The sequence below is a fragment of the Durio zibethinus genome, chromosome 27 (genome assembly GCF_047325235.1).
Source record: "Durio zibethinus cultivar Kanyao isolate XHJ-2024 chromosome 27, ASM4732523v1, whole genome shotgun sequence".
Taxonomy (NCBI): Eukaryota; Viridiplantae; Streptophyta; class Magnoliopsida; order Malvales; family Malvaceae; genus Durio; species Durio zibethinus.
Window position 1 is genome coordinate 17,705,221 of NC_143188.1, and position 22,858 is coordinate 17,728,078.

The window sequence follows — 22,858 nt, forward strand, 5'->3', positions numbered from 1 at the left end:
GAGAATGAAAAATTGAGTATTTATAGTTGTGTCTATAAACACTTGTTTTATCGCGAAAACCAAATGTTGCATCCAAATAAATCAAAAACGATTTCTGGCTTCATTTAAATCGTTCGAACACTTTAATTAGGTATTTCAAGCTGATTGAGTCATTTTAAATTTTATCAACATTCTAAAATTTATTATTATTATTAACTTTTATTTTGTTTTATTATTATTATTATTATTATTTCCATCATTTGGTCTGCTTCACTACCCTACCCACTTTCGGCGCCAGGCCCTCCCCATCCACCTTTCGGCTTCAAAGCTACATGCGGTGGCCAAAAGTATTTTGCAATCCCTTAGAACATGGGATTTGAAGACTTAATCAGCTCTATAAATTGAGTTGCCAAAAATAACAGATATCAACCAAGAACACTGCCTAAACGAGATCCATACACACACTACCCCGAATCCAAACTCTCCTCCACCGACTCGGCCAAAACCACCTACCGACAGGCACGACCCGAGCCGAAAGCTAGCTCCCCCCTGTGAACACCAGTAACGTTCACAACTCAACCCTGACCTTCCAATTCGGCCTAACCTTCCTCAACATCCAACGGCACCACCTTTGGCCTCCCATACCCGAACTACCCTTGCAACCCAATCTCTCTTGATCTCTACTAACACTAGACAGAACCCCCACCGCCCCCCTAAAAAAAAAAAAAGGAGGGGGGGGGGGAAACGCTGCCAAGTATTTAAAAGAAATTTCTCTTAAACAGCCGAAACCCGAGACCAAGGGGATCTGCGCTCCGACCCAAGAACCAACTTGAGATCCGCGCAACCGACCCGATTATCCGCCCCATTGAGCTGAACCAGCTTGGACCGGGTTGAACTGCAACGAACCGCACTGAACCGCTCCTAACCAGTTGAAAAGAGATGAACCGACCGGACAGCTGTTGAATTATTGGTCACAATTGATAAGGGGTATTTTCGGTATTTTATATATTTTTATTATTTTATTATTTTGTGTGAATTTTTTTATAAGAAAATAAAATAAACGGTAAAAAATATTTAAAAAAATAAAATATTTTTTGTTGAAATTGGTAAAAAAAATATAAATCAAACAAACTTTGGAAAAATTAAAACTATAATTTTCTTCTAAATACTTTTAAATAATAATAAAATAAAAATAAAAATAAAATAATGAAAATAAAAGAATAAAAATAAAGAAAAAATATAAAAAATAATAAGTAAAACAATAGAACAAATAAAAAGTCACCAACGAATATTTTATCGAGATTTTCGGAATGTGCAAAATTTCAGTTGAAATTGATTTTTAATTGACTTACTTCCATCATTTGTTTGGCACTCTTATCTCCACCGACGATGTACAAGATAACAAAAGTAATTTTAAAGGTTTCTGGTTTGAGATAAAAAAAAGGTTGGTAAGAAAGGTAGAAAACAAAAAAAAAAAAGAAAAGGAGAAAATGATGTATGGAGGGTTAAAAAGTAATTTAATAACATATTTAAATAATTTTATCTAAGGTTAATTTTATAATAAAAAATTGGGTGTGAAAAAATTATTGGAGTATTCACAACTACTAAAAATATCTCCTTTTGATGATAAGATTATTTTGTTTTTATAATCTTACATATTCACATCAAATGCTATAATAATAAAAAGGTTGATTTGCATTTATACATATGAAAATGATAAAAAAAATAAAATTATTTAAAATTTAATTAAAATTATATATATAAATTTAATAAAATAAAAAAATATATTTTATATTATCATATTGATACGCATTATAATATGTAATTTTTATATAAAATATGATATAAATATATAAATTTTTAATATTTTTTATTATATGACTATAAATTATTAAATTTAATTAAATAAAGAGAAAAAACAAAATTGTAACGAGTCGTTGTTCAAGTCAATTATTATTGCTACCTTGGCCCGTTAGTAGCAACTAAATAAAAGAAAAAAAAGTTTTAACAAGTCGTTGCTCAAATCAATTATTATTGCTACCTTGGACCGCTACTAGCAACTAAACAAAGAGAAACAAAATTTGTACCAAGTCATCGCTCCAGTAAATTATTATTGTCACCAAAATTTTTTATTAATTTCAGAGAAATCAAGTGATTCATCCCCTCTTCAGAAGAACAAGTAGGTCTCATGTCTTGCATTTTTTGCAAATTAATTAAGAAAATGATAGCATGAAAATGGTATATGCAAACATGGAGTAATGGAAATTCAATAAAATCCTTTAGTGGTAGTTTTTTCTTTTTTTTTTTTTGTTTGGGTCATATTAATTCATCTGTGGTAGGTTTACTTTTGAAAGTTGCGCATTTTTATTTGTAATAATAATTAATCTGGTTTGGTGCAATTAGCAGAAGAAAAGTGATGGCGGCCGATCCTGTTTTGATTAACGTAAATCGAAAGATTGCAAGCTTATTCCCAATACAACCAGAACATTGCATTTGCAAAGTGCCTTATTATCTTCGCAATGTAGATAATGAGGCCTATGAACCACACCAATGTGCAATCGGTCCTTACCACAGCGGTAAGGTTCACTTAAAGGCAATGGAAGAGCTTAAGTATTGGTATCTTCAAAAGCTACTTGAAGAAAAAGAGTACATCAATGTCTCAATATATATTATGGCAATGAGAAATTTAGAGAGAAAAGCTCGCAATTGCTATAAAGACCCTGTACGTCTTGAATCAGATGATTTCGTCCAAATGATGCTTCTCGATGGTTGCTTTATTGTTTAGCTAATTCGGATGTACTTTGGATTAACGACAAAGGTGGACAATGACCCCATTTTTAAGGTGAGAGGTTTATGCTGCTCCTTACCCCGTGATTTGTTATTACTTGAAAATCAAATTCCCTTCTTTGTTGTATTGGAGTTACTTGAGATGATTGAGATTGTCCATAAGGTAGATTTCACTAGGAAGATTTTGGAATTCTTCAAACACGTATTACCTGATTTAAGGTATTTTAAAGATAATGTAAAGCCGATCGGTGAAATCAGACATCTACTGGACTTGATACATGAATACTGGAGTCCTTCACTTACAGAAATTAAGGAACATCTAAATATGGAAGGAAATATGGATTCCAGGTGCACATGTGCCACGAAACTCAAGTTCAAAAGAATGAAGGAAGATAGGAAAGGAAATATGGATTCCAGGCGCACACGTTGCGCCACGGAACTCCAAGAGGCTGGAATCAAGTTCAAAAAAATGAAGGGAGCTTGTTATGGATCAAGTATGAAAAAGGGACTCTGGAAATGCCAACCTTGGTAATCAATGACTTCACAAACTTTTTGTTTCGAAATCTCATTGCCTTGGAGCAGCTTTTCCTGTGCGGAGATACGAATCTTATCACGGATTATGTCATATTCATGAACTGTCTTATTAACTCTGCAAAAGATGTGGAAATACTTGCACATTGTGAAATTGTTGACAACTGTTTAGGTGATGATGAAGCAGTTGCCACCATGTTTAATAGGCTTACTTACTCAGTATTCTACTCCTCAATCCAATACCTTGAAGTCTCTTATGAAGTGAACGCATATTGCAGACGACGCCGGAACAAATGGCTTGCCAACTTGAATCACAACTATTTCAACAATCCTTGGGCACTTATTTCCGTTCTTTCTGCTACAGTCATCGTTCTACTTACCCTCTTGCAAACCATATTTTCTGGATTTGCTCTTCAAAAGTAAGAAAATATACTCTCTTTTATTAAGTATTATATATATTTTATGTAAATTATTGAAATACTTTTTAAAATACAATTATAATTTGCTGTGAGTGATGTGAACTTATTATTACAAGTTAGTACTACTTATCTTTTGTGTAATATTAGTTTCAGTGTGATTTGAAAGTAAATGATTATTGCTTCCTGCTTTTTCCTAAGATTGCTATTTTGTTGCTAGCTACAGTCATACTTGCACCCGATTTTCAACACTCGGGCTCTTAAAAAGCCACGTCAACTCCCACTTAAAATTTGAGACGGGCAACTTTTAGTAACTGGTTGTTGATTTTTTAATTTTTTTTATTTCTTTCTCTTACTTAGATATAAAGTATAAACTATGAAAAACTACTTAGAGAGAAGTTCAAAAGTTGGATTAGATAGTAAAGCAACTCTCCCCCATTTCCCCCAAAATTGTTGGGGAACACCACAGCTCTGATACCATTTGTTGGGTTAAAAACCTTCAATCCAATCATACCAGCGGAAGCGAAATCAAACAATAAAGCAAACACATAAGAGACAACAATTTAACGTGGTTCAGTCCAATTGACCTACATCCACGGATGAGAAACAAGATCCACTAGTTGTAGAGAATTACAAACATACATCAAATCATCAACCTCACTCAACAATCAATACTCATAAGACACTCTCAATCTCCTCTAGTCCTATAGAGTATTCTCAACTCGAACAAATACAAACCCAAACCCTTGTGCACTCTTTCAACATAACCAAATACATACCCATATGCTTCCATACATCATACCTATGTGGACCCTCTCAGTCTCCTCTAGTCCACTCACAAATAAACATACACACCCATAAGACGTAGAGCCCCAATACTCCTATGGGGTGTCTATCCCACAAAATCCTACAACTCTCTTACATTTTTTTCTCATACTTAACCTTGTAGAGACTTCACTTATTTATAACCATACAAACTTGCCCATTAAGAATCCCTCTCCTCTTAGAATTCTTCTCCTGTAAGTCAAACTTGCCTATTAAGAATCCCTTTCCTTTTAGAATTCTTCTCTTGCAAGTCAAACTTACCTATTAAGAATCCTCTTTCTCTTGGAATTCTTCTTTTGCAAGTCTTCTTGTCCATCAAGCAATATCTAACAAATCCCAAACAAATCTCTAACAAATCTCAAACAAATCTCTTATGGGATTTGAGTCATTATTCCCAACAATCTCCACATTGACTCAAATTTCATCAATCATCTATCTTCATACTAGACATGCTTGGCTCCACCTACAATGAAAGTCTCACAATCATCTTCTCTTCTCTTGTGTCTTCACGCTTCATACAAACCAATCATCAATCTTCAAAACTTGAACTCGAACTCTTCTCTTGAATCGAGCTCCTCTAAGCTTACTTCTTCTCATGTCTCAAACTAAGCTCTTCCCATATCTCGAACTGTCAACTCTTTCCATGTCTCGAACCATCGGCTCTTCCCACATCTTGAATCTTCAACTCTTTTCACGTTTCGAACTTTCAGCTCTGATACCACTTGTTGGAGAACACCACAGCTCTGATACCATTTGTTGGGCTAAAAGCCTCCAATCCAATCATACCAGCGGAAGCGAAATCAAACAATAAAGCAAACACATAAGAGACAACAATTTAACGTGGTTCAGTCCAATTGACCTACATCCACGGATGAGAAACAAGATCCACTAGTTGTAGAGAATTACAAACATACATCAAATCATCAATCTCACTCAACAATCAATACTCATAAGACATTCTCAATCTCCTCTAGTCCTATAGAGTATTCTCAACTCGAACAAATACAAACCCAAACCCTTGTGCACTCTTTCAACATAACTAAATACATACCCATATGCTTCCATACATCATACCTATGTGGACCCTCTCAGTCTCCTCTAGTCCACTCACAAACAAACATACACACCCATAAGACGTAGAGCCCCAATACTCCTATGGGGTGTCTATCCCACAAAACCCTACAACTCTCTTACATCTTTTTCTCATACTTAACCCTGTAGAGACTTCATCTATTTATAACCATACAAACTTGCCCATTAAGAATCCCTCTCCTCTTAGAATTCTTCTCCTGTAAGTCAAACTTGCCTATTAAGAATCTCTTTCCTTTTAGAATTCTTCTCTTGCAAGTCAAACTTACCTATTAAGAATCCTCTTTCTCTTGGAATTCTTCTTTTGTAAGTCTTCTTGTCCATCAAGCAATATCTAACAAATCTCAAACAAATCTCTAACAAATCTCAAATAAATCTCTTATGGGATTTGAGTCATTATTCCCAACAAAAATTCCTTCATCCGAAAAGGTTTTCTTGTAACCCCACGATCACTCAAACTTTTAACTTATTTTTTTGTAAACTACAAGGGAACATGAGGCCTTTTGTTCTTAATTATGCATGAGATTGAAGATATGATCCTTCCAGGGGCCGATCCTCCTGCACTGTTGATTCTGTTGTTGCTTGTATCAAGGAGGTAATTCAACTAAGGATTTATAACTCCTCTCAGCAAGTCATATCCTCTAGGAACTATAGTTTCTCTTTTTCTTGGGGACTTATTAGTTAAGTGTTTTGTAAGTTTGTAATGTTTCAGTTGAACACGTTTGTAGCAAACTTGGTTTGCTTTTAGGATGAATAAAATGCATTTATAAGAAAAAAATCCTTTCAGATTGGCCCTAGGAGTCAATGGTGGAGGGTTTGTCTTTGGAACTTTAAATTTTATTAAAAATTCATTTGAGAAAAACAACTCCCAAGTCGCAAGAAAATAAAAGTCAATTTTAGACTTTTACCAAAGGAAAAGCCCAAAAGGTCAAGGTAAGATGACCAAAATTTACCGAAGGAAAGGTGAAGATAACCGAAATAATGGGTAGCAGGTTTAAAGTTTCAAATACAAAGAGACGTGGCTCTTTAGGAGCTTGAGTGTTGAAAAGCGGGTGTGAATATGACCATCGCTGGTATTTCATTTTTTTTTTTACTTTATTTTTTTATCTAAATATTCTATTGGTTGTAAATTATATTTCATGCAGAGATGTTTCTGAGTTTATCACCATTAGCACAAGAGTTTAATATTTTCAAATGCGAAATTAGAAAATTTATTGTATTGTGTTTGATTTATGATTTATTCATCAAATTTATCGTTTGGTACATCAATTATTTTTTTTATCATATGTAATTTTCTCACTACTATTTAAACACGCATTTTGTTTGAAATTTGAATTAAGATTTTACTAAAATTCTTTTCAATTTAATAATTTATTGATATACATTTTGAATTTCATTTTTTTCTATTCTTTTTTAGAATTGAAAAATTGTATTCAATTTAACATTGTGAAATAAATTGTGGCCTTAATAGAGATTATATAATAAATGATTTATTGTAAGATAAGTAATAATTCAAAAAGAAAGAAGAAACAAAACGATTAAAACAATATAAGAAAAGTTCACCTGTTGCCCTTCTTCCCGCACCTCAGATGCTCAATGCTGGAATAAGGAAACAAATTTCAAATCCTCCATTGCAGCAGTTTAATTAGGATTAAATTCACTGTGTATAGTTTCTATTGGACCATCACCAAATCAGTTGAGTCATTCCATTATTAACTATACTACAACCGGCAATTCAAAGGTAGTACAAATTTATATAAATATAACTATTAATAGTACAATCTACAAGCATTAGCTCTCATAGATACGACATAATAAGAACAAAATTAAATCACTTGCAATTAAGCATAATTTGATAAGGTTGAAGCATATATTGTGTAATACAAGCATATATTATATATTCAGTATCCTCATTGACAGGCAATTTCATTGACCATAAAAACGGATATAAAAAATTGTATATAAGTTACCAGTTACAGTCTTCCAGGGCGTAAAAAATGGGGTTACTTGGATTCCCTGGTGGAGGATTTAAAAGAAAAGGTGGTACCAAACATCCAGGTAAAATTTCCTAGAAAATTTTCTGGTGGAAAAGAGAATGTGATAGGAAACAGGTGATGAATTTGCAGAAGATAACTAGTAGGAAGAGGAAGAAGACATAATGGTAGTTGATTTTGTTGACGGTTTAGTACATTTTGATTTGTCGAAGCTGGCTAGTTGGGCGCCGGTGTTTTTTTCCTACAAACTTTTCGATGCTCTCTTCTCTTTTCATGATCTTTGCACAACTCGTTTTAGTTGTTTGTTTTATGGGCAAGACAGAGAAAAATTAGTGGTTGATTAATGTGTAAATTATAAATTAAGGCAATATTTAACAATAATTTCTGAATTTTCAGCCATGGTTGACATTAGAGTTTTGAATTAGTGGAGTTTTCCATTATAGTTTACGAAGCAATACAGTTCTCCAACTACAATTTTGTATCAAAATTAGATCAGTAAAATTGATGTTATTAGTGGTGAGTTGACTCACCTCATTTTTGGTTGTCAACCAACACCTGCACTTCAATTTCCTTTTTTTCTAAGAAGTCGAAGCTACAATTAGTTCCACGCCAACACTTTACCATACCCTGTCCTACTAATCTAAAAGGGTTAATGTTTAAATTATAATAAAATATTTAATATGATACTTGAATTTTAATAATTTATAATACGATATTTAAATTATAAATCTGATAATTAATATGATATTTAAAAATTTTTTTATTTGTTATATATTATTATTTAAAATTAATCATATTAAAATTAAGTACTATATTAATGAATAAATTTATAATTGAAATATTATATTAAAAACTTATAAAAATTAAATATCATGTTAAATATTTATTATAATTTAAAAATTATTTACCCAATCTAAAATCTAACATAAAATGAAAGCTGTCGACGAATACAGGCGGTATTGAGTCCTACGGTCAACAGATATGGATGAATTTTTTACTGTGTGGTAGGGACATTTTCAAAGTTAGTTTGTGTAACCTTTTGGATTTTTATTTTTTTTTTTGTGTAAATAGGGGTTAGTTGTCTGTGAAAACAAGGTGTGTTGAGTGGAGGGTGAAGCCAAGTGCCCGTAGGGTATGATTTTTTTTTTATTCTTTTTTGAATAGAGGGTCGAGGCTTATGCTATTCTATTAGTCCTTTTGTTTAATTTCAAAATAAATTATTTAAAATCTAATTAATTAAATTATTTTATTTTATTTTAATTAAACGAACTGAATTTATTAATTTTAAAAATAATTGACTGAATTTAATTCAGTTCGGTTAAACACATTCTGTTACGCAATTCAAAGAGGCTGGAATCAGGTCCAAAAAGTTGGAGGGAGAGAGCTTGTTATATATTAAGTATGAAAAAGGGGCTTTGAAAATCCCATCCTTGGTAGTCAATGACTTCACAAACTATTTGCTTCGAAATCTCGTTGCCTTGGAGCAGCTTTCCCCGTGCGGAGATATTAATCATATCTCGGATTATGCCATATTCATGAGCTGTCTTATTAACTCTGCAAAAGATGTGGAAATACTCGCACATTGTGAAATTGTTGACAACTGTTTAGGTGATGGGCTTACTGACTACTATTCTACTCCTCAATCTACTACCATGAAGTATCTAAGAAAGTGAATGCATATTGCAGACGACGCCGGATCAAATGGCCTGCCAACTTGAATCATAACTATTTCAACAGTCCTTGGGCACTTATTTCCGTTTTTGCTACTGCAGTCATCGTTCTATTTACACTCATGCAAACCATATTTTCTGGAATTGCTCTTTAAAAATAAGAAAATATACTCTCTTTTATTATGTATTATATATATATATAATATGTAAATTATTGAAAATACTTTTTAAAATACAATTGTTTGCTGCGAGTAATGTGAACTTATTATTCCAAGTTAGTACCACTTATCTTTCGTATCGTATTAGTTTAAGAGTGATATGAAAGTAATTGATTTTTGCCTGCTGCTTTTTCCCAAGACTTGATCTTGCTATTTTGTTTTACTTTATTTTTATTTTTTTTTCTTTGAAAAGTAATAAAGGAATGCAGGGTACCTTATAACCAAGTTATTAACTGTAAATTATATTTCATGTAGAGATGCTTTAGAGTTTATCACCATTAGCACAAGAGTTTAGCATTTCCAGAAAGCAAAATTAGAAAATTTATTGTATTGTATATGATTTATGATTTATCCATTAAATTTATTGTTTAATAGAGTTATTATATTTTTTTTTATCATATGTAACTTTTTTATCGTTATTTAAAAACGTATCCTGTTTGAAATTTGAATTAATATTTTATTTAAAGTTCTTTTCAATTTAATAATTTATTAATATAAATTTTGAATTTCATTTTTTTTCTATTCGTTTTTAGAATTGAAAAATGCTATTCAATTGAAAAATGCTTGATGAATAGACATTGTGCATATTACATCATCATTAATAGAATAAAGTTTCATAAGCCTAGCTATCAAAAGCGGAATTCTAAAAGCTATTAGATGTGAGTCGTTTTCCCCTTAACAAAGCAAAAACTGAATACATGTAAGAATTGGCAGGTACTTAACATAAGACAGAACTGAAAATACAGTTTGCACCATAGTAAGTAGAAGGAGAACAACAGCAGCAAGAATGGAAACAAGTGCCCAAAGACTGTTGAAATAGTTATGCTAAGCAACAGCAGCCTATCCGACCCGATCCCGTCATTAACACCTCTCACTCCTTTCCTATATATGTAACTGGCTTAAAGGGCTAACTAGCTGACTCCTTTCCTATTGCTTATTGCTTAAACTTTAAATGTTATAGTTTATTTGTGAGTTTTCTCAGCAAAAGAGCAGATTATTTCAAGTATTCTTGCCACTCCAACAAAGGTTTTGAACAATTAATTATCAGGTTCATGACATAAAAAGTTTGATTACATTATATATTGATGTTAATTTTAAATAAAAAAAATTAAGTGTGATAACAAGAACTACATATATTTAATAACATCCATAGAATTAATCCTAGGTACATAGAATTTTCCCTTTTTGTCTCCTGTTACAACCAGAAAGGGACAAAAAAGAGGCCGCACCGTGGAAAACACATGGATGGATCAATGTTGAAAGGCAGTAGCATATAGAGTTAGAGTTTTTTGTTGTTATTATTGTTACCATAAAATGGAATTTTTGAGTAAAAAGTTCAGACTTATTTAGTGATTGTTATCTCTTTAAAAGGATCAAATCTAATGTTGGAATTTCAGTTTCCCAGTTGGATGAATCGATGGAAGTTTTGTTCAAACTATATTTTTGTCTACATAAAATATTAAAATCAATTATTTGACTTTACTCGGCTTGGGCTTGGACCTCAAGCAAAACCCAAACCCAGCCCAAACAAGTCCACGGAACCCGTCGTTTATAAATTTAATATTTCCGATAAATGGATCCAAATGCTAGCCTGCTGGTCTCCTTGAAGGAAAGTACCATACTGCCTCAAGACCTAGTAGTTCCTCTAAATGCTCCCAGTTTCTACTTGAAGTAGCAATTCCACACTTGAGATATTAACAATAAGAGAACACATTAGAGAGCGGGAATTCATTGAGCATAAGAGAGAACAGAAAATACAGTTTGTAGCAGTGTAAGTAGAAGGAGCAGAGCAGCAGCCAGAAAGGAAATGAGTGCCCATGGACTGTTAAAATAGTTGTGCTTCAAGTTCGCCATCCAGCTGTTCCAACGTCTACTGCGATACTTGTTTATCTTGTTGAATACTTCAGTGTAATGGAAGCTGGGGGAGAAGGTGACACCGAAACTTAGAGCATTAATCATGGCGGCAACTGCTTTGTCATCACCTAACATGTTCTTAATAATTCCTTGTTGGCAAAGTATTTCCACATCCTTTGGAGAGTCAATAAGGTAGTCCATAAAAAACATATAATCGGTGGCAAACTTGAGATCTCTGTCTGCTAGGAACAGCTGCTCAAACGCAATGAGATTTCGGAGGAAAGGTTCCGTATGGTCTTCTATTTTGATTTCAGGGACGTGTAGAGTCCCATTTTCAAACCATATATCGAACATGGGATTTCCATTGACCAATTTGAATTTGATTCCTGCCTCTTTGAGCTCTGTGGCACAACGTATGAAATTCAGTTCATTCTTTTTTTGTGAAGATGAAGGATGGCAGAAACAGTGACACCTTAAATCGGGTAAATGCTTGATATATGATATAAAGCAATTCCGATCTCTAGGGTTCTCTTCACGGTCCTTCATTTCTGAAGTTGAATTATCGTCTCTGGGGTTCTTTTTACGGGCCTCCACTTCTGAAGTTGAAGGGTGAAAGCAGCAGTGATGCATGAAGTCGAGCAAATGCTTGATATCTAACAAATTCAAGGACCTCAGATCGTCTCTCGTGCGCATTTTGCCTGGTGTTAGACCGCCCAACGTCTGATAAATTGCTTCCTTGAAGATCCTATCCTTATCAGCCCAACTACTTACAATTAAACAAAATAACTCCCTAAGGACAAAGAAGGGAAGTTGATTTTCGACTAATAACATGTCTTGACATAAAGCATTCCATAATCCATTTTTGTAACAATCTACCATATCATTTAGATAATTTGGACACCCCACTAAACGCCAGCGAATTAGCTGGACAATAAAGACACCATCAAGGAGCAACACTTTAACTAAATCATCTGAGTCATGATCACTCACATGTTCTGCATAGCATTTGCGAGCTTGATCTTCTAATTCTCTCATTTTCATGACAAATACTGAAAGACGATTCTCCTCTCTTTCTTCAAGAAGCTTTTGAAGCATGCGAAGCTTTTGCTCTTCCATTGCTTCTAAGTGATCCTTACCCCGGTGATATGGACCGATTGAAATTACCTGTGGTTCGTACGCCTTCTGGTTCACCTGACGAAGATAATTAGGTACTTTGGAAATGCAAGGCTCAGATGATTTTTCTGATAGACTCTTAAGCATTTTGTCTATGTCAATGCAAACGGGGTCTTCCAGTAGTTCCGCCTGTAAATTGCATAAAACTATGTTACAGATAAAATGCAAAGTATTCATAGCATACCTAAATTAAAATATTGGTTATTGTCACTTTTGTATTTTTTTGTTTTTTAAATCTTGTAGTTTTTCTCCTCTTTAATCTCATAAATTAAATTACTCAAAATTAGATTAATTAAATTATGCTATTTTATTTTTATTAACCGAACTGATTTATTAATTTTGAAAATTTAACTAATGAAATTTAATTTGGTTAATTTTAGAATTAACCAAATAATTAAAAATATTTAAATTAAATTATATTTTAAACTCTTAGTTTTTCATATTTGAAGCAAATTAATTAAATAAAATTATCTTACAAAATATTTTAATAATAAAATATTTTGTCAAAAACTCTAAACAATTTTAAATGAAATGATCCATTTATCAGCGAAGAGCAATTCAATACTTTTCTCGGCCTTTTGGCTAAGATGCAGTGAAGATCAATTCAACCCATCTGAAAATTTCAGCTCATTTACCATCTTTGATTTCCTGAATTTTAAATTACGGTTTAACAGAAAAAACCTATATTAATGAGACAGGTATGATGAGTTGTAATTTTTAGATTTAAAGATACGAGATACTTACTTGTTCAGAGAGCCGTGCCATGCCTTGCAAACGTGTTTCACTTGGTTTCTTTGTTGGAAGCTGCAAATAGCTACAAAAAGTGTGTATAAGAAATGGAAATTATGGACTTTATATAGGCATTCTTCTAGCTCAAATTTCCTGTATCAAAGCAATGAATTTTCAACAAGTACAATTGGCTGTACCGGATTGTTAGTAGTTGAATGATAATTAAAAAACAAGCAATAATGTAATGATGACCCGGTCACTCCGGACGCAAATTGGTCCTTTTGGAGGATAAAATTTTTTTATATTTCAATCCAATATATATATAAAATTATGTATGCTTTGTTCAAAGTGTGAGTTTATTTTCTTTTCAAGATGATAATATATGTTGATATTAACTCTACCAAGATAAACTCGTCGTTTCAAGTCAATTTTATGTCAACATCAACTTTATTTACTTTATTAAAATTATTTTAATAAAATAGATTTCAATTACTTTATTAAAATTAATTTATTAATTTATTTGTATTGCTTTATGTCTTTGTCATAGACTATTTTTTTTATTTTTTCATTTAGTGAGAGATAATTCCCTTTTACTCATATACTATCTTGTTCAAATTATATCTACTACTCCAATCGTATATGTTATGGCTCACAATAATCAAAGCAAACATGTTCAAATACAAAATTAATTACATTGTTATCTTCAAAACTTTTTTTTTAAGCCAAACTCATGACTACCAACGAAGTAACACATTTTTTACAAAAAATTTATTTTCATATCAAAATAGTGCGCCTAGTTGTGAAAGCCTATACTCTTCCGTTTCCACTATTCTACCTTTGAATAGAAAATTTAAAGACGAGCAAACAAGGTTTGGTTGTATGCTTTGCTTGCAAAGGTTGGTTTGGATATTCTTATCGTGCAGTCGCTCAAGAAACGTTTTGTTATGCTTATGGCTTTTATAAATTGTATGATTTATATTATATTCTTTGATCTTTTGATCAGCTTTAAGACTTCTTTCCCCAGAAGTTTTAAGAAGAATCTTGTTTCCTTCATACAGCCTTTTTCTTTAAACACCTTCTTTATTATTGTGTTTTGGTCCAAAGGCAGCGACCAATCAGATGATGAAAAACTGTGGACCAGATTTCAGCTCAGTCAAGCCAAATTTTGAGGAATTAATTCAGAGTTCAAACAGTTGATTCCAAAGGTGAATACAAAGGCACTTGTAATTATAGAAATTTACTTTTGTTGGAGGTTTTTTTAATATTATTGGATTTCGAATTGCTTTTTTTTATTGGATTTTAAAAATTAATTTTTAAGTTCAAATTTAAAGGTCCCAAAGTGTGTTTTATTTTTATTTATGGTAAAATAATAATAACATAAATTTTGATTTTTTAAAGATTGTGATTTTATTTAGATTTGAAATATAAAAGTTAAGTTTGATTTTGGTAATTCTAGGGAATCAAGTTTCTATAAGAAGGAAAAAAAATTTTGATGAGATTTTAATAGATTCAGTTAGTATTAAAAATTTTCAAATTAAAAAAGGATTCAATTTCTATAAAAAGGGCACAATTCTAAACTCAGAATTAAGAAGTAATTAGCCGAAAACATAGAAGGAAAGTAGGAGAAGTTTGTAGCTGAAATTTGGAAAGCTTCTTGCAATTTTAAAAGTAAAAAAGGAGTTAATCAACAGTAAAGGCATATCCAAAGCTAATAAATTTATGGGCAGCAAGATTTCAATTGCCATTTCCTTGGGCTATAAGGTTTTTCCTTGTGCTAAAATCCAATGCACAAGTTAGGTATAATTCTTTGCTTTTTTTTTGTATATTTATTTATTTATTTTATTCCATTATATTTATATGTAAATACACGTTTTTTTATTCCTTTATTTTTAATTTGTTATTTTAATTTTTTTTCTTTATTAGTATATAATTTCTTATTAAAAATAATAATAAATTAAAAAAAGATGATTTTAGGATAATTTAGAGTTAATTAGCACCGTTTTAAAATAAACATTGTAAGATATTATAATTTTTCTTACACATAATCGAAATCTTAAACCTAATTCTAATAAGTAAAAAATAACTTATTCTTTTTAAAGATACTTAATTAAACTTTAGATATCTTAAAAGGATAAATTTATTTAAGTGATCAATCATATTTTAGATAAAAAAAATTAATAGCAACTCTTAATTTTTTTTCTTAATAAATTTTTAAATTTAAACATTAAGACAGCTATTTCTGTAAAAAAAAAAAAAAAGGTTCTTGTTTTACAAACTTGGTTTCGTGATAATTGTATATTTGATATGGTCCATATGGATCAACCACAACCACCAACACCAATGTTAATTCATGATAAATAAATTAGAATTTAATCATATTAAATTAAATATGCTATATATAACTTCAGAAAGCCCTAAAACAATGAAAGACGCTTTTTCTTTTTGCTTTCAATAATTGGAAGACCAAAAACTTGATACTTACCGAGCGTTCATGCTCCTGAGGAAACAAGCCGTTCAAGTTATTGGAAAAAAGGGTTTAATAAGTTTTAAACATACTTACCAAGAAGTTCTATGTTCTTGGGGGGAAACAAGCTGTTCAAGTGATGATAATAGATATTTTGATTAAGTTAGTATTTGACACAATTGTTAGTGTAAATTTTTAATTTTACAAGCAGAGTTAAATATTGAAACATGTTTTAATTTTATTTTTAATTATACTTTATGGATATATATCACTCTTGTAATCCTACTTATAAAATTTAAATATTTCGCTCATAGTAAATAAAATAATTTCTCATTTTGATAATGAAGTTTGTAAGGGACATTTTAATGAATACTCATATGAACACGTACCAAATACAACCAATTTAATATCAAAAGAAATAGTAAATGTGATTTTTATTCACTATCTGTATGATGTTTTTCAGGTTTATGAAGTTTGTTTTGGGTTTAAGACCTAAAATTTTTAGTGTATTTGAAAAAAAGAAAGCATGGTTTATTGCTTTGGAGATTAGGAAGTTACCTATGAATTTAATTTAACATCAATTATACTTTTATCAAGAAAAATTAAATTTGGCCAATTAAAGTATTTTTGGTAATTTTTAATTATTATGAATTAAAATTTAATGGCTATCATTAAGTCCACGGGATCAAAACTCATTTTCAATAGCAATGACTAATATTTACGAAACGCTGATTAAAGAATATTTATAGTTTTGTACAAAAAATAAATGAGAATATATCATGCTAACCGATCACTAGTTGATGATGTGCTGAAGAAAGTTAATGGACTGAAGCGAATTGTAGATGAACTTGGTGTACCTTTAGCTCAGGTTGCAATTGCATGGTGTGCTGCAAATCCAAATGTATCATCAGTTATTGCTGGTGCTACAAAGGAATCTCAGGTTAGCATGTAATGTATCTCATTAATTTATTTCTTCATGGAAGCAATGGTAAACACGTATTCTTCCTAATGCAATATAAAATTTTGCTGTTTGGTACGCATTCATGCACTTAGAATATTTCTATATTGATGATTGATATTAGAAGAACACACAAAATGACATTGAATAATTTGCCCCATACAGGCGGTAATTTAATGAGAATGTCATAGATTAATCAGGGATGATAGTTGTTTGTATATATAATAGCAGGTGATAGGATTGCAACTTACATCCTATGGAGTGATATATTCTTTAGGGTTTATAGACATATCTCCTTTATGGCCATCTTTCCTGAATACATGGATAGCTGCCTCACCTAGGTGCCATTTTTTGCCAGCAGGCTAAGACATTGTGGGTAAAACTCAAGTCTAAACTTGTAAAATGGTGGAAATATGGTTACAAGAAGTTTCTATCTAATGTTTCAACTTTTTCTTCTTCTTTCTTGTTTTTATTATTTTTTTCATTAAGCTTTGGAGTAGCAGGTAATGATAGGTTTGCAACCCAAAATACATGTTATGGATTTATCCTTATTTCATTACTTTTGAGTTTCTTGTTAAAGTTTTCTTGAAATGGGAAAAAAGATATCTTGTTTAGGCAATTGAACTATCTAAACAAACATGCATATATTACAACCAAGTGCATTCTTGTAAGTTAAAAACTTCTACCAAATGTCTGAACAAATATGTTCTTTCTGTTTTCATAGTTCATCTGTCTACAAGTTTGAGTAAGTAATTTCCTAGTATGTATGATTGATTAATTTCATGTTGTTGGTGTTTGCGTGGACATTATAAGCGTTTATTTACCGTTAGTAATTGTAATCAAACTAAACCATTAAGTTTTTTTTTCTTTTCTTTTTTTTTTTTTAATCATTGAGATTCAGGTGCATTTGGTTCTTAACTTTTACTTGGCTTTTAAAGGGTGGAATACTATTTGATTATATTCACCACCGCTACAGCTAATACGTTTACATGCAACTAAACAGTAACTTCTTTTTCTCCCCATTCAGATTCAAGAAAACATGACCGAACTTGATGTAATCCCATTGCTGAATCCTGCAGTTATGGAGAAGATTGAAGCTGTTGTTCAAAGCAAGCCAAAGCGACCAGATTCGATTAATTCAATTTGAAAATCAAATTAATTAAATTAATTAAAATTTTAATCAAAATATAATATAATTTAAATATAAAATAAAAAATACATGAAATTATTTTTTTTTTCATAAATTGTTAAAATTTTTAATGTAATATTTTGATATTTGAATATTTTGTTGGATAAGTTTATTTAATTTATTTAAAATATGAAAAATTAAGAATTTAAAATATAATTTAACTTAAATATATTTATTATTTGATTAATAAAAAAAAATTAAAATGATCAAATTAAATTCGATCGATTAATTTTTAAAATTAATAAATTTAATTTAATTAACAAAAGTTAAATGATATAATTTAATTAATTTAATTTTAAATAATTCTATTCAAAATTGACCAAATTAACTGAATAAAAATTCCTATAAACCATGCACCTTTGGACTAATAGAATAGCATATGCCTTGGCTCAATTCAAAAAATAATTAAAAAAATTCATACCCTACTCCCACTTGGCTTCACTTTCCATTTAGTTAGGGGTATAATCGAGCCGAGCTGAGTTAGTACATTGAGATGCTTGAGCTTGAGCTTGATTCAAAAATTGAAGCTTAAAACTTAGCTCAATCTCGATTCAAGACATTGGGATGCTCGAGCTTGAGCTCGATTCAAAAATCGAAGCTTGAAACTAAGCTCAAACTTGATTCGAGGTAAAACTTGAGCTAAGCTTGAGTTCGTTCGGCTCGAATCATAATAAAAGGGGATTATTTGACAAAAACGTTTTGAATAATCCCAACAAAAATTGAAGGAGATTATTTAAGGTGTTTTTTGAATAATCCAAAAAAAAATTGAAGGGTATTTTTCAATAATCCCCCAAAAAATTGAAAGGTATTATCTAAGGCATTTTCTAGCAAAAATGCGTTGAATAATCCAAAAAAAAAAATTGAAGAGGATTATTTAAGTCATTTTCTAGCAAAAATGCTTTGAATAATCATAAAAAAAAATTTAAAGGGATTATTCGAGGTGTTTTCTGACAAAAACATCTTGAGTAATCCCAAAAAAATTGAAAAAGATTATTCAAGGTATTTTCTATAAAAACACCTCGAATAATCCCCAAAAAAATTGAATGAAATTATTTAAGGTGTTTTCTGACAAAAAAGCCTTGAATAATTGTCAAAAAAATTTGAAAGAGATTATTCAAGACATTTTTTGGTAAAAATGCCTTGAATAATCCCTAGCAAAAATGCCTTGAATAATAATAAAAATTAAACAGGATTATTCAAGGTTTTTTTTGGCCAAAAACGCCTTAAATAATCTAAAAAAATAATGAAGGGGATTATTTAAGTCATTTTATGGTAAAAACACTTTGAATAATAAAAAAAAAAAAACAGGATTATTCAATGTGTTTTTGTCAAAAAAATTTTAAGGAGATTATTTAATATGTTTTTTGGTAAAAACACTTTGAATAATTCCTAAAAAATATATATAATAAAAAAACTTGATTAGACGCGTGAGCTATTTGAGCCAGGTACTAATATACTCGAACTTGGCTCGTTCAGTAAGTTGAGCTGTTCGATCTCGAGTTAGATTCAATAATTATCAAATCAAATTCGAATTTTAATTGAATCGAATTCGAATAACTTATGAGTATTAATGTATCATTTACATCCGTATACTCAGCACACCCTATTTTTCATGGACAAGGACAACCAACCCCTATTTCCTAAAAAAAAATATAAAAAATTACACAATCTAACATTGAAAATGTCCATACCACACCTCGAAAATCAAAAAAATTATCCATATCTCTTGACCATAGGACTCAATGCCACCTATAGTCGTCGACAGCTTTCATTTTATGTTAGATTTTAGATTGGATAAATAATTCTTAAAATATAATAAAAAATTTAATGTGGTATTTAATTTTTAAAAATTTTTAATATGATATTTAAATTATAAATTTATTTATTAATATAAGATTTAATTTTAATGTGATCAATTTCAAATAATGATACATAATAGATAAATATTTTTTAAGTATCATTTTAATTAACATATTATAATTTAGATATCACATTATAGATTATTAAAATTCAAATATCATATTAAATATTTATTATAATTTAAAAATTATTTAATATGACATTAACCCTTTTAGATTAGTAGGACATGGTATAGCAAAGTGTTGGCATGGAACTAGTTGTAGTTTCGATTTATTAGAAATGTAGGAAATTGAAGTTCTGGTGTTGGTTGACAACCAACGATGTGAAGTGAATCAACACAGCACTAATAACACCAAGTTTACTGATCTAATTTTGTTACAAAACTGTAGTTGGAGAACTGTATTGCTTCGTAAACTATAACGGAAAACTCCACTAATTCTCAACTTTAATGTCAGCCATGGCTGAAAATTCAGAAATTATTGTTAAATATTGCCTTAATTTATAATTTACATATTAATCAGCCACTAATTTTTCTGTGTCTTCCCCATAAAAAAAAACAACTAAAACGAGTTGTGGACAGATCATGGAAAGAGGAGAGCATTGAAAACTTTCTAGGAAAAAAAACACCAGTGCCCAACTAGCCAGCTTTGACAAATCAAAATGTACTAAACCTTGGATATTGATGACCATACAGAATGTTTCCTCCAGAATCTGATTGCCTTAGAGCAGTTTTTCCCTGGAAGAAGTTTGAATCATGTGTCACTGATTATATGAACTTCATGGACTGCCCGATCTACTCTCCAAAAGATGTGGAATTACTTCGTCAGCGAGGATTATTGATAATTGGTTAGGCAATGATGAAGTGATTGCCACCATGTTTAATATGCTTGGTGACTCTGTAAGCATATCCCGTTATTCCTTTTACTCTGAAGTTTTCAACAAGGTCAACATTTATTGCAGTAGACGCTGGAACAAATGGATTGCCAACTTGAAGCATAACTATTTTAACAGTCCTTGGGCACTTGTTTCCATTCTTGCTGCTGTTGTCCTCCGTCTACTTAGTATGGTGCAAACTGTATTTTCAGTTCTCTCTTATGTTAAGTAACTGCCAACTCTTGCATGTATTCAGTTTTTGCTTTGTTGAGGGGAAAACCATCTCACATCTAATTGCTTTTAGAATTCCGCCAACTCGATCTTTACATCAATGATGATGTAAAAATCTTTTTCTCAAGAACAGGAAATTTCAAATTAAGCATTAGACTAAAGATCTTTGATTGCAAAAGGACGAGACGACAGAGCAAGCAAGGCATCTGATTTCAGAATGGTATATACATATCTTCACAAAATTTTCTAAAGATTATAGTTCATTCTGCCAGCTTGCATAATAGCTTTTCTTATATTGTTTTAATTGTTCTGTTTCTTCTTTCTTTTTGAATTATTACTTATCTTACAATAAATCATTTCTTATAATCTCTATTAAGGTCACAATTTATTTCAAAATGTTACATTGAATAGCATTTTTCAATTCTAAAAATGAATAGAAAAAAATGAAATTCAAATTGTATATCAATTAATTATTAAATTGAAAAGAATTTTGAATAAAAATTAATTCAAATTTCAAATAGGACACATGTTTAAATAGCAGTGAGAAAATTACATATGACAACCAATATAATGGATCTACTAGACAATACATTTGATGGATATATCATAAATCAAACACAATACAATAGACTTCCTAATTTCACAATTTGAAAATGCGTTGTGTTAATGGTGATAAACTCTGAAGCATCTCTGCATGAAATATAATTTACAAATAATAGAATATTTAGATAAAAAATGGTTATAAGGTACCCTGAATTCTTTTATTACTTTTCAAAGAAAAGAATAAAAAATAAAGTAAAACAAAATAGCGAGATCAAGTCTTAGGAAAAAGCAGCAAGCAATAATCAATTACGTTCAAATCACTCTTAGACTAATATTACACAAAAGATAAGTGGTACTAACTTGTAATAATAAGTTCACATCACTCGCTGCAAATAATTGTATTTTAAAAAGTATTTTCAATAATTTACATATAATATATAATACATAATGAAAGAGAGTAGAGTTTCTTACTTTTGAAGAGCAATTCCAGTAAAAATGGTTTGCATGAGGGTAAGTAGAGCGATGAATGCTGCAGCAAAAACGGCAATAAGTGCCCATGGACTGTTGAAATAGTTGTGATCCAAGTTGGCAAAGCCATTTGTTCCGGTATCTTCTGCAATATTTGTTCCCTTTGTCAGATACTTCATGGTAGTAGTAGGTTGAGGACTAGAATACTGAGTCAGTGAGCCTATTAGACAGGGTGGCAGCTTCCTCGTCATCACCTAAAAAGTTGTCAACAATTTAATAGTGTGCAAGTATTTCCACATCTTTTCCAGAATTAATAAGACAGTCCATTAACATGGCATAATCCGTGAGATGAGTTATATCTCCGCACGGGGAAAGCTGCTCCAAGGCAATGACATTTCGAAGTAAATAGTTTGTCCGGTTATAGATTTCCAAGTTTGGGATTTTCAGAGTCCCTTTAACACACTTAATATCAAATAAGCTTCACCTTTTTGAACTTGATTCTAGCCTCTTTGAGTTCCGTGGCACAACGTGTGAGCCAGGTATCAGTTTCTTCCGTATTTCGATAGGCCGCAATTTCTATAGGTGAGGGACACCAGTATTCTTTATATCAAGTCCAGTAGATGTCCGATTTCACCATTTGTTTGTTTGTTTGTTTTTGTTTTTGTTTTTTTTTTTGGCTAAATCAGGTTTGATTTTATTAATAGAAAAACGATTTGGTAAGAGGTAACCCTCTACCAATACAGCCTAGATCACCTTAGTCCTTCCATAATAGAACTACAAAACCAATACATGTCATCATAGGCCACATGATTCATTCACCACCACGTAAACATATCTGATCTGTTCACTCCTGCTTTCGCCAGATCATCTACCATTCAATTCGCATCACGATGAATGTTAACCTTCTTGACCAGAAACAACTCTCTACTTAATACCACAATTGTTGAATAAACATACTTAAACCTTCATGGTCAGTTGATCTCACTTTAACACCATCTCACAGCAAC

At 31.0% G+C, this 22,858-nt stretch overlaps 1 protein-coding gene and 1 long non-coding RNA gene across 2 annotated transcripts; one reads left to right on the forward strand and one right to left on the reverse strand.

Moving 5' to 3' along the window:
* Window positions 1–340: 340 nt before the first annotated feature.
* Window positions 341–3,808, forward strand: LOC149511086 (uncharacterized). The gene is made up of 2 exons (XR_016334811.1): window positions 341–966; window positions 2,386–3,808. It is a non-coding gene; the product is annotated as an uncharacterized LOC149511086 (long non-coding RNA).
* Window positions 3,809–11,203: 7,395 nt separating this feature from the next.
* Window positions 11,204–13,344, reverse strand: LOC111279570 (UPF0481 protein At3g47200-like). Its single transcript, XM_022866515.2, has 2 exons — window positions 13,281–13,344; window positions 11,204–12,665 (listed from the first exon to the last, which is right to left on the reverse strand). Exons 1-2 carry the CDS (start codon window positions 13,299–13,301, stop codon window positions 11,238–11,240), a joined length of 1,449 nt encoding a protein of 482 aa, XP_022722250.2. The 5' UTR covers window positions 13,302–13,344; the 3' UTR covers window positions 11,204–11,237.
* Between the last annotated feature and the right edge of the window lie 9,514 nt (window positions 13,345–22,858).